We start from the raw sequence: 12,960 nt of genomic DNA, 5'->3' as shown, positions 1-12,960 counted from the left end.
TCCAATCCAAGAGGAGAAAGGGGAACCCTCTTACACTGTTGGTGGGAATGCAAGTTAGTGCAGCCACTTTGGAGAACAGTGTGGAGATTCCTCAAGAAATTAAGAATAGAGCTTCCCTATGACCCTGCAATTGCACTGCTGGGTATTTACACCAAGGATACAGATGTAGTGAAAAGAAGAGCCATCTGTACTCCAATGTTTATTGCAGCAATGGCCACAGTCGCCAAACTGTGGAAAGAACCAAGATGCCCTTCAACGGATGAATGGATAAGGAAGATGTGGTCCATATACACGATGGAGTATTATGCCTCCATCAGAAAGGATGAATACCCAAGTTTTGTAGCAACATGGATGGGACTGGAAGAGATTATGCTGAGTGAAATAAGTCAAGCAGAGAGAGTCAAGTATCATATGGTCTCACTTATTTGTGGAGCATAACAAAGAACACGGAGGACATGGGGAGATGGAGAGGAGAGGGAGTTGAGGGAAACTGGAAGGGGAGATGAACCATGAGAGACTATGGACTCTGAAAAACAACCAGAGAATTTTGAAGGGGCGGGGGTGTGGGAGGTTGAGGAAACAGGTGGTGGGTAATAGGGAGGGCACGTACTGCATGGAGCACTGGGTGTGGTGCAAAAACAATGAACACTGTTTCACTGAAAATAAACAAATTAAAAAAAAAGATATTCCTCATCTGGGTATGTTACTTGGGCCCACTTACTGAGTGACCCAAAAATCTTATTTTCAGTGGAATAGGACATGTAACAGACCCAGGCTACTGTGTGAGCTGCTCTGCCACTTGGACCATATGATCCAGCAAATCCAATGGTGCTTGAAATATCCTTGGCAGGTAGGGATGCTGACTGGAGCCTTTAGAAGGCCCCTATAGGTGAACTGTAGTGCAGGACCTTAGGATTTTAGAGCAAAACCTGCCATCTTCTGTGGATAACTCTCCATTTAATAAACAGTTCTTAGTCTGCTATTGGGCCTTAGTAGAGGCTGGATGCTTACACATGGGCCATCATGTTACCATGTGGCTGGAGATGCTCATCATAAACTGGGTCTTACCTGACCCACTAAGTCAAGAAGTGAGTGTGAAAGGCAGTACTCCATCAAATACAAGTGGTCTAAATATGATCAGGCCTAAGAAGGCCCTGAAGGTACAAGGTACATGAAGCAGTTCAAATATTCATGGTTCCCTCCCCTAATATACCTTTTCTTTCTATGCCTGTACCTAGAGCCTCATGAAGATGAAGACAAGACTTAAGACTCACTTAAAGATGGCTCTCTAAAATATTCAGGTGCCACCTCAAAGTAGGGAGTATAGTACTTGAAGCAGTCTTTCAGGGACATTGCTGAAGGACAGAGGTGGAGGGAAGCCTCTGCAGTGGTCAGAACTTTGAGCATTTGGATTTCTTTTTCTTGGAAGGCGAAAGGGCCAGAGGCACAATTACATATTGGTTCATGGGCTGTGGGCAATGGTTTGGCTGGATAGTCAGGGACTCGAAGAAACAGAATCAGAATAATTGTTAACAAGGAAATCTGAGGATGATAGACCTTTCTGAATGGGGAAAAAAGCCAACAACAACCACCACCACCACCCACAAAAAAACCAAGCCAAGATATTTGTGTCCATGTGAATGCTCACCCAAGGGTGACCTCAGCAGCAGAGGATTTAATAATCAAGGGGATAGGACAACTGCTCTATGGATATCAGTGAGCCTCTTTTCCCAGCCATCCTTGCAATTACCTAATGCGTTTACAAAGTGGACTTGGTGGAAGGAATGCACGGCCTCAGCAATATGGACTTCCACTCACCAACACCAACCTGACTGTGGTCACTGGTGAATTCCTCATCTGCCGTAGCAAAGACTAACACTGAGTCCCTGATGTAGCACCATTCCCTGAAGTGATCAGCCAGCTACCTGGTGACATTGATTACACTGGACTGCTTCTACACATGGAAGTAGAAGCATTTTTGTATATCTTTTAGAGAAATGTTGTGTTTAATGGTAAAGTTTAGCACACTCCAGCACCAGCCATGGCCTGAAGTTGAAGCAGCAGGGTCAGGTAGGTGACCCTCATGGAACCTCACATGGTGAAGAGGATGAGGAAGGTGACTATCAGACAGAAGAGCCCCATGGCCTCAGACAGGGCAAAGCCCAGAATGGCACAAGAGAAGAGCTGCTGCTTGAGAGACAGGTTGTTGGCATAGCCAATCATCAAGCTGCCAAACACTGTTCTAATGCCAGTCCCTGAACCAGCCACATCAACTATGGCAGCCCCAGTGCCAATAAACTTTGCTGCTGTGTCAGTGTCCCGGGAGACAACACTGGTCTGGAACTCTAGTCTGGCCACTTGGACCAGGGAGCTGCTGTAGGATGGCTGTTTAGCTGGGATCTCTGGCCTTCTCAAGAGGGAGGCAAACACAGGCCTGATTAGATCCCTAGTACAACAGCAGATCAGAGCTGGAGAAATGAGTAGTGCCCCTGTGGTCGCATTTTCTCAGTCTCCTGGTGTTAGCTCTAGGCCTCAGCACTCAGCTCCACCTCATAAAAGCCATCTGTGAAAAGCCCACAGCAAATATTCTCAATGGGGAAAAACAGAGCTTCTCCCTTAAGGTCATGAACACAACAGGGATGCCCAGTCTCATCACTGTTGTTAGAAGTCCTAGCATCAGCAATCAGACAACAAAAAGAAATATAAGGCATTCAAACTGGCAAAGAAGTCAAACTCTTTGCAAATGACACACTATGTCTCCACCCCCAAATTACTAGAACTCATTAAGCAATTCAGCAATGTGGCAGGATATAAAAAAACCAATGCACTGAAATCAGTTGCTTTTCTATACACTAACAATGTAACTATAGAAAGAGGCTAGGGAATCCATTCCATTTACAACAGCACCAAAAACTGTAACATGCCCAGGAGTAAACCCAACAAAAGAGGTAAAGGATCTATACTCTAGAAACAAGAGAACACTTATGCAAGAAATTAAGGAAGACACAAAAAGATAGAAAAACATTCCATGCTCATGGATTGGAAGAATAAACATTGTTAAGATGTCTATACTGCTCAGAGCAATTAACACTTTCAATGCCATTAAAATACCATGGTATTAAAATACCATTGACATTTTCCAAAGAGCTGGAACAAATAATCCTAAAATTTATATGGAACTAGAAAAGATCCTGAGTCACTAAGGGAATACTGAAAAAGAAAAAACAAAGCTGGGGCATCACACTGCCTGATTTCAAGCTATATTACAAAGCTATGATCACAAGACAGCATAGTATTGGCACAAAAACAGACACATAAATCAATGGAGCAGAATAGAATTTCCAGAAATGGACTCTCAACTCTATGGTCAGTTAATCTTGACAAATCATGAAAAAATATCCAATGGGAAAAAAAGACACTCTAGTATATGGTGCTGGGAAAAATGGACAGCTACATACAGAATGAAACTGGATCATTTCCTTACATAATACACAAAGAAACTCAAAATGGATGAAAGGCATCAATGTCAGATAGGAATCTATCAAAATCCTAGAGAAGAACATAGGCAGTAACCTCTTGGACATTGGCCACAGCAACTTCCTTCAAGATATATCTCTAAAGGCCCTTCAAGGTTCGCCTCCCCTCCCCAATGTCCATAGCCCGCTCCCCCTCTCCCAATCCCACTTCCCCCCAGCAACCCCCAGTTTGTTTTGTGAGATTAAGAGTCATTTATGGTTTGTCTCCCTCCCAATCCCATCTTGTTTCATTTATTCTTCTCCTATCCCCCTACCCCCCCATGTTGCTTCTCCATGTCCTCATATCAGGGAGATCATATGATAGTTGTCTTTCTCCGATTGACTTATTTCACTAAGCATGATAAGCTCTAGTTCCATCCACGTCGTCGCAAATGGCAAGATTTCATTTCTTTTGATGGCTGCATAGTATTCCATTGTGTATATATACCACATCTTCTTTATCCATTCATCTGTTGATGGACATCTAGGTTCTTTCCATAGTCTGGCTATTGTAGACATTGCTGCTATAAACATTCGGGTACACGTGCCCCTTCGGATCACTATGTTTGTATCTTTAGGGTAAATACCCAGTAGTGCAATTGCTGGGTCATAGGGTAGTTCTATTTTCAACATTTTGAGGAACCTCCATGCTGTTTTCCAGAGTGGTTGCACCAGCTTGCATTCCCACCAACAGTGGAGGAGGGTTCCCCTTTCTCCACATCCTCTCCAGCATCTGGGGTGGGAGGTTGGGGCAACTTGAGGGTTTTGAAGGGTCAGGGGTGGGAGGTTGGGGGAACAGGTGGTGGGTAATGGGGAGGGCACGTTTTGCATGGAGCACTGGGTGTTGTGCAAAAAGAATGAATACTGTTACGCTAAAAAAATAAATAAAATGAAAAAAAAAGATATATCTCTAAAGGCAAGGGGAACAAAGACAAAAACAAACTTTTGGGACTTCATCAAGATAAAAAACTTCTGCACAGCAAAGGAAACAGTCAACAAAACTGAGACACAACCCATGGAATGGGAGAAGATATTTGCAAATGAGAGTACAGATAAAGGGTTGGTATCCAAGATCTATAAATAACTTCTCCAGCTCAACATCCCAAAAAACAAATAATCCAGTAAAAAAAAAATGGGCAGAAGACATGAACAGACACTTCTCCAAAGACATATAGTTGGCTAATAGACACATGAAAAATGCTCAACATCACTTGGCATCAAGGAAATTCAAATCAAAATCACACTGAGAGGGGTGCCTGGGTGGCTCAGTGGGTTAAAGCCTCTGCCTTCGGCTCAGGTCATGATCCCAGGGTCCTAGGATCGAGCCCCACGTCCAGCTCTCTGCTCCGCAGGGAGCCTGCTTCCTCCTCTCTCTCTGCCTGAGAAGAATAAATGAAACAAGATGGGATTGGGAGGGAGACAAACCATAAATGACTCTTAATCTCACAAAACAAACTGGGGGTTGCTGGGGGGAGGTGGGATTGGGAGAGGGGGAGGGGGCTATGGATATTGAGGAGGGGAGGTGAACCATAAGAGACTATGGACTCTGAAAAACAACCTGAGGGTTTTGAAGGGTCAGGGGTGGGAGATTGGGGGAACAGGTGGTGGGTAATAGGGAGGGCACATTTTGCATGGAGCACTGGGTGTTGTGCAAAAACAATGAATACTGTTACGCTGAAAAAAATAAATAAAATGGAAAAAAAATCACACTGAGATACCACCAGTTAGAATGGCAAAATCCAGCATCCGTTCCTGATGAAAATGCTTCAAAGTATAGGGACAGAGGGAACATTCCTGAACTTCATAAAATCTATCTATGAAAGACCCACAGCAAATATCATCCTCAATGGGAAAAAGCTTGCAGCCTTCCCGTTGAGATCAGGAACACAACAAGGATGCCCACTCTCACCACTCTTGTTCAACATAGTATTAGAAGTCCTAGCAACAGCAATCAGACAACAAAGAGAAATAAAAGGTATCCAAATTGGCAAGGAAGAAGTCAAACTCTCTCTCTTCGCAGATGACATGATTCTTTATATGGAAAACCCCAAAGACTCCACCCCCAAACTACTAGAACTCATACAGCAATTCAGTAATGTGGCAGGATACAAAGTCAATGTACAGAAATCAGTGGCTTTCTTATACACGAACAATGAAAATACAGAAAGGGAAATTAGAGAATCGATTCCATTTACTATAGCACCAAGAACCATAAGATACCTGGGAATAAACCTAACCAAAGAGGTAAAGGACCTGTACTCGAGGAACTACAGAACACTCGTGAAAGAAATTGAAGAAGACACAAAAAGATGGAAGACTGTTCCATGCTCTTGGATTGGAAGAATAAACATTGTTAAAATGTCTATACTGCCTAGAGCAATCTATACTTTTAATGCCATTCTGATCAAAATTCCACCGGCATTTTTCAAAGAGCTGGAGCAAATAATCCTAAAATTTGTATGGAATCAGAAGAGACCCCGAATTGCTAAGGAAATGTTGAAAAACAAAAACAAAACTGGCGGCATCACGTTACCCGATTTCAAGCTTTACTACAAAGCTGTGATCACCAAGACAGCGTGGTACTGGCATAAAAACAGACACATTGACCAGTGGAACAGAGTGGAGAGCCCAGATATGGACCCTCAACTCTATGGTCAAATAATCTTTGACAAAACAGGAAAAAATATACAGTGGAAAAAAGACAGTCTCTTCAATAAATGGTGCTGGGAAAACTGGACAGCGATATGTAGAAGAATGAAACTCGACCATTCTCTTACACCATACACAAAGAAAAACTCGAAATGGATAAAAGACCTCAACATGAGACAGGAATCTATCAGAATCCTAGAGGAGAACATAGGCAGTAACCTCTTCGATATCAGCCACAGCAACTTCTTTCAAGATATGTCTCCAAAGGCCAAGGAAACAAAAGCAAAAATGAACTTTTGGGACTTCATCAAGATGAAAAGCTTCTGCACAGCAAAGGAAACAGTCAACAAAACAAAGAGGCAACCCACGGAATGGGAGAAGATATTTGCAAATGACAGTACAGACAAAAGGTTGATATCCAGGATCTATAAAGAACTCCTCAAACTCACACAAAACAGATAATCCTATCAAAAAATGGGCAGAAGATATGAACAGACACTTCTCCAATGAAGACATACAAATGGCTATCAGACACATGAAAAAATGTTCATTATCACTAGCCATCAGGGAGATTCAAATTAAAACCACATTGAGATACCACCTGACACCAGTTAGAATGGCCAAAATTAGCAAGACAGGAAACAACGTGTGTTGGAGAGGATGTGGAGAAAGGGGAACCCTCTTACGCTGTTGGTGGGAATGCAAGTTAGTGCAGTCACTTTGGAGAACAGTGTGGAGATTCCTGAAGAAATTAAAAATAGAGATTCCCTATGACCCTGCAATTGCACTGCTGGGTATTTACCTGAAAGATACAGATGTAGTGAAAAGAAGGGCCATCTGTACCCCAATGTTTATTGCAGCAATGGCTACGGTCGCCAAACTGTGGAAAGAACCAAGATGCCCTTCAATGGACGAATGGATAAGAAAGATGTGGCCCATATACATGATGGAGTATTATGCCTTCATCAGAAAGGATGAATACCCAACTTTTGTAGCAACATGGACAGGACTGGAAGAGATTATGCTGAGTGAAATAAGTCAAGCAGAGAGAGTCAAGTATCATATGGTCTCACTTATTTGTGGAGCATAACAAATAACAGGGAGGACATGGGGAGATGGAGAAGAGAGGGAGTTGAGGGAAACTGGAAGGGGAGATGAACCATGAGAGACTATGGACTCTGAAAAATAACCAGAGGGTTTTGAAGGGGCGGGGGGGGGGGTGGGAGGTTGAGGAACCAGGTGGTGGGTAATAGGGAAGGCACGTACTGCATGGAGCACTGGGTGTGATGCCAAAACAATGAATACTGTTATGCTGTTAAAAAAAAAAAAAGAATGGCAAAAATTAACAAGACAGGAAACAACAAATGTTGGAGAGGATGTGGAGAATGGGGAACACTCTTACACTGTTAGAGGGAATGCAAGGTATATAGCCACTTTGGAAAACCGCATGGAGGTTCCTCAAGATGTTGAAAATACAGGTATCATATCACCCAGCAGTTGCACTACTTGGTATTTACCCCAAAGATACAGAAGTAATGAAAAGAAGGGGCACCTATACCCCAACATCCAGAGCAGCAATGTCCACAATAGCCAAACTGTGGAAGGAACAGATATGTCCTTCAACAGATGAATGGATAAAGAAGATATGGTTTATATATACAGAATATTATATATACAGAATATTACTCTTTCAACAGAAAGGTTGAAGACCTACCCCTTACATCAAGGTGGATGGAACTGGAGGCTATTATGCTAAGTGAAATCAGAGAAAGAAAATTATCATATGGTTTCACTCACTGTAGAATATAAGAAATAGCACAGAGGATCATAAGGGAAGGGAGGGAAAACTGAATGGGAATTAATCAGAGGGAGGCAAACCATGAGAGACTCTCTTCTATGGGAAACTGAAGGTTGCTGAAGGGGAGGTGGGTAGGGGGATGGTGTGTCTAGGTGATGGGCATTAAGGAGGGCATGTGATGTGAGCACTGACTGTTATATGCAATTGATGAATTATTGAACACTACATCTGAAACTAGTGATGGCTAATTGAATTTAAATAATTAAAAGAAATCAATGAAGTTGAAAACAGGAAGTCAATGGAGAACATCAACAAAACCAAGAGCTGGTTCTTTTAAAGAATCAGTACAAGTGATAAACCTATAGCCAGGTCAAGGAAGAAAGAAAAATTACTAATAACAGAAATAGAAGGATCACAACCACCGATCCCATGTAGGATTAATAGTATTTTGAACCACTCTATGCTCATACATTCAGTAGCCTAATGAAACAGACCAGTTCCTTGAAAGACAGGCTACCAAACTCAAATAAGGAAAGTAATTAATAACCTTCCATAGTGAGACACCTGGTCCTGGTGGGTTCATTGGGAAATGTCTCAGAAACAAAAAATCCTCTGCAAAAGCTAGCAAACCAAATCTGACAATGCATAAGCATATGCTCTGTGACCGACGGATTTATTGTGTATGCATGACTCAACATTTCAAAAAATTGTTGTAATTTATCTCAACTGTCTAAAGAAAAAATCATGTTATTAATAGATGCAGAAAAAGAATCTGGCATTCATAAACTATTAGCAAACTAGGACTAAAAATGTAAAATTTAAGCCTACCCAAACTTTTGTTTTTCATTGCTACCTATGTAAGTTTCAGGCAAATTAGTTAGCTTCTTTGTGCCTCAGTATCTTGATCTGAGAAGTGAGGTCATATCTCACTAAGATATGCTTCCCATATCTCATATCTCATAAGAGCTCATATCTCAGAGTGTTGTTTAGGTGAAAAAAAGAAGGATTTGGGAAATGATAGCCAGAGGACCCAAAGTATAGCAGCACAATATAGTAAGGGGATGAGAACATGAGACAGAAGAGCAGTACTTGATACTGGCATAGCAATTTCATTTAATGAGTTAAACATTAAAAGAGCTTCTAATTCTCATTGGTATAATACAACCTATCATTTGTCAAGTCATTCTGACACCTGAATGAACAGAGATTTTGAGTGGTATCTAGACTAATCTCATTGTCTTATGAGGACATAGATCTGAAGGGGATTCCCTCATCCAGCTATACATCCATAGTTGCTTTAGGCTCTAAGAGAAGCCTTCCACATACTGGAAAACACAGAAAAGAGGAGATTATTAATGGCCCTGTGTAGGGACTGGTTGAGGGAGGCTAGAGATTGGATGGTCCAAGCTGAGAAAGTTTATTGGAATAAGGGATATACAGGGGGTTCAAGATGAAGAAGGGTGTGGGGAAGCTCACCGAGTGAACCAGGTTTAAGGATAACTTCATCAAGGACACAGGTCTAGTTAGTGTCCAGTACTGGCAATTCACTAGACAGATGTGGGCTAAGGTCTATGCTCCTAACCACTATGGTAGACCAGTTCCCCCAGAAGTGAGCAGGAGATCAAATTTGATACCAGATTCTAAATCCTGGCTCTACCACTTGTAAGAAGATTTGGCAAAATTCTTTATATTGAGCATCAGCATTCCCCCATTTATATATATAAGAAAATTCACCTTTAGACTTCAGAGATGTATTCATGACACCCAAATATTTATTTCCACATACTCCAATTCAGCAGCTAGCCTAACAAGCTTAAGAGTTCTTTTCTAGAATTGCACGTGAAGGATGGCTTATTTCAAAGCAGAATAGTACAACTCATTGATAAAATTATAAACCAGAAATCTAGGTACTCTGGTATCCTTAGGCTGGCCTGACCTCTAATCTTCACACCTTTGACCTCCATGGTAAGGCAAATTGTAATAAGACAAGGCTCACTGGATGAAGACAAGCCAAGTTAGCACATTCAAATGAAGGATTAAGTATCTAATAAAGCTTGAAGTTTTCCTTTGTGTTGTGGAGCCCAGACTGTCATGGTATCTCATCCTTGGGCCACGATGCCCTCTCCTGGACAATGCTAGACTCAACAGGGACCATGTTTATTTTTGATTCACCTCTGCTTCCAAGGCTGAATAGACGCCTGACACATTTAACATAGATTTAAGATATTAAATTATGGGGGAAGTTAATACCTTTAATGTTTTTACACTGCCCCTAGGCATACCTCTCACAATGTGAATGGGGAGAGAAAATTGCACAGTTATCTAATTTTTAGGGAATAGGCATTCATTTGTCTTAAAGTTAGTTTGAGAAATTATCATCCCCTCCAAATACTGTAAGATATCAAACTTCATTAGAGATTTACAGCCAGGCTGAGCTCTAATTCTAAGGAGATTTCTCATCCTTTCTCTAGAAAGGCCTTTCTGATTTCTATTCAGTGTCCTCAGAATACCTGCAGACTCCAGGGAGGCCAGATACAACCAGCAAGAGCAGGACTTGGATCCTACCCAAGGGATCATGACTCAGTTAGAAAGTCTATTTTCCCTAGACGTCTCTGGATGAACTGTGACATACTAAGCATAGCTGCACTTAAGTTTAGATTTTACATTCATTCTTCTGGGAAAAAGCCTGCTATTTTCCATGTCCACTGAGGGAAGTGGGAAGGTTACCAGTCCAGATGGAATTCCCTTGGCCCCTAAACAGAATGCTTATAAGTGCTAAGCCTCAGAGACATTTGCAGAGCCCCAGGCTCTTGCTCTGACACTACCCAGCCTAGGTAAGAGCATCTTGTAAAGGGGAATCTGAAAGAACAGAGATCATCAGGAAGGGTTCCAAGCCTTTTAGGATGAACAACCTTGGGACCCTTAGGCATTCTACTTCTGATTATATTCCTGTAGAACTCTCCAAGACCAGACTCCAAGGGAAGGAATTCTCTTGCAAGGGGATGTGAAGTGTGGAATTCGCAGAGTCCCACTCAGGAAGTCTGAAGCAGCCTCTAGTTCAATGGCAACACAAGGCCCTCCAAAACACCTCCAGGTGCTTTAAATAGGCAATAGGTTATTCTTATTTGACATATCCAGGCGTTGGGCTCTCACAGGAATTACACTAGAGAATAAGATAGGCATACTCTCTATTCTATGAAATATAGATTCTGTTTGAGGAATCATGCATGAGAACAGGCAGTTCAGAACACCGTGGGTACAGTACAAAATTAGGCACTGAGCATGGAGGGAGGGTTAGAGCAGGTTTAAAGGGACATCTAGGCTATGGCAAAGGTGTATACATAAAGGATTAGCTAGGTGAGGAAGAGGAGTATACCATCACAACACCAGGAGAAAACATGGGTAATTCTCAGGCAAAAGAACATGCTATAGTTGGAAAGTGGAAAAATTCAGCCTTGTTGGAAGGTTGTGGGCAGGGTGAAGAACAGTAAGAGCCATGGCTGGTGTTTTTGCATAGAGCTCAGGTGGCATGTTGTGACTCATACCCTCACAATTATTCTGAGCAGGAGCAGCAGTAGCCTTTTTCTGTTGTATTTAAAGTGTTAAGGTTGCTTCTGACTAGGGAGGCATAAGCTAAGGAAAGTTAGGATCTTAGGGAACGAATGGGGGTTGGCAGAGTTAACCAAGGCTCAGCCCAACCCCATTTCACAGTGGAAGTGCATCTCTCCCGTCATGGGTACCTTCTTTGTTGTGGTGGGGTGCTCCTGGAGATGGATAGGAAGAGGAAGCTGCTATTGGGAAAAGAGCTCTGTATGTTGTCAGGTATAGGATAAAGGAAAGAAATCAAATCCACCTTCAGGGCTTGAAACTAGTCCAGAGGAATGAAGACTTGTGGGTTGGCTCTAAGAAGGTCTATGATGTAGTAGAGGCTGGCTTGCTGGCTTTCAAGAGAAATTTCTTCCCATTTCTAGAATTCCCTGGGTATATTTAGCCTTGTATGTACCCTGGGTTGTGAGATCCTCCTACAACAGGAGGATCCTGCCCAAACTCAGAAGGAAACTCGTGATCCAGGGTGTGACTCAGTAGTGCTGGGACTCAAATGGCTTCAAAGCAATGAGACTGCTGAAACCACTTCTGCACTAACACCGGAGAAGTGTAACTGCTATGATGGGGGAGGAGCATGGGAAGAGAAGACAAATTCGCTTGGCAAGTCCTGCCAACTTTTCCATTCAAAGACTTTTCCTTTCTGGAGTAAAGCTTACTGTCTACTTGAATACAACTTTGTTTAGTATAACATCAGGTTATGAAGGCCAGTCAAGTAGAAGCAGGGGTGAAGGAGCCAAGTCCCCTCTTATTTTAAGTTTAGAAGTCCTGGTAGAGGTCATTTAACCCTTGACTATCAGGAAATTGTTTTGCCTTTAGAACCAATTCAGTAAAGTTGACAACTTTTAGATTATGTGTCCTGCTGAGGACGCAGACTGCTTTGCAAAGACAATACTGAGTAAAGATTGTGTACTACTGGGATCTGGTCTGACCCAAACCAGTGGCCTGGTGAAGGGAGCAATTGAAAGGACTGTTTTCTGAGGCCTGGGAAGAGTTAAGGAAACTGAATAAGGGATGGTGAAGCACCAGAACAAACTTTGCACAGCATGGCCTGATGACAAAAGGGAAGACACTATTGCATTTGGTAGAACACCATGTCAGTGCCATGTTTGGCAGGAAGGGAACTGGGGGAACAAATTCCTGATCTCTAGTCTCACTTTCCTATCTCCTACTGGCCTCATTTTGGTGAGCCCACCCAGAAACCACAAGAGAAGGGAACCTCAGTGAAGCAATCCATAAGTATCAGCTTCTAGGGACCTATGACAGAGCTTCAGATGGACAAATGGAGAATAACTAGCACATAGAGTGAAAAGACCAAGAGAGGCTCCCTTTACTTGAGCTCACCTGGTCTCTTCAATCATGGGCTGGTTCCTGTGTGCTCGTCTTGCTCAGCCG

The 12,960-nt window shown here is 42.4% G+C and overlaps 1 protein-coding gene across 1 annotated transcript; it reads right to left on the bottom strand.

Moving 5' to 3' along the window:
• Window positions 1-2,091: 2,091 nt before the first annotated feature.
• On the bottom strand, window positions 2,092-9,926 carry LOC123948774 (ATP synthase F(0) complex subunit C1, mitochondrial-like). The gene is made up of 2 exons (XM_046015927.1): window positions 9,899-9,926; window positions 2,092-2,504 (listed from the first exon to the last, which is right to left on the bottom strand). Exons 1-2 carry the CDS (start codon window positions 9,924-9,926, stop codon window positions 2,092-2,094), a joined length of 441 nt encoding a protein of 146 aa, XP_045871883.1.
• Between the last annotated feature and the right edge of the window lie 3,034 nt (window positions 9,927-12,960).

This window comes from Meles meles, chromosome 8 (assembly GCF_922984935.1).
Source record: "Meles meles chromosome 8, mMelMel3.1 paternal haplotype, whole genome shotgun sequence".
Lineage (NCBI taxonomy): Eukaryota > Metazoa > Chordata > Mammalia > Carnivora > Mustelidae > Meles > Meles meles.
The sequence above is the reverse complement of the archived record's forward strand: the minus strand, read 5'-3'. Positions and strand labels throughout refer to the sequence as shown.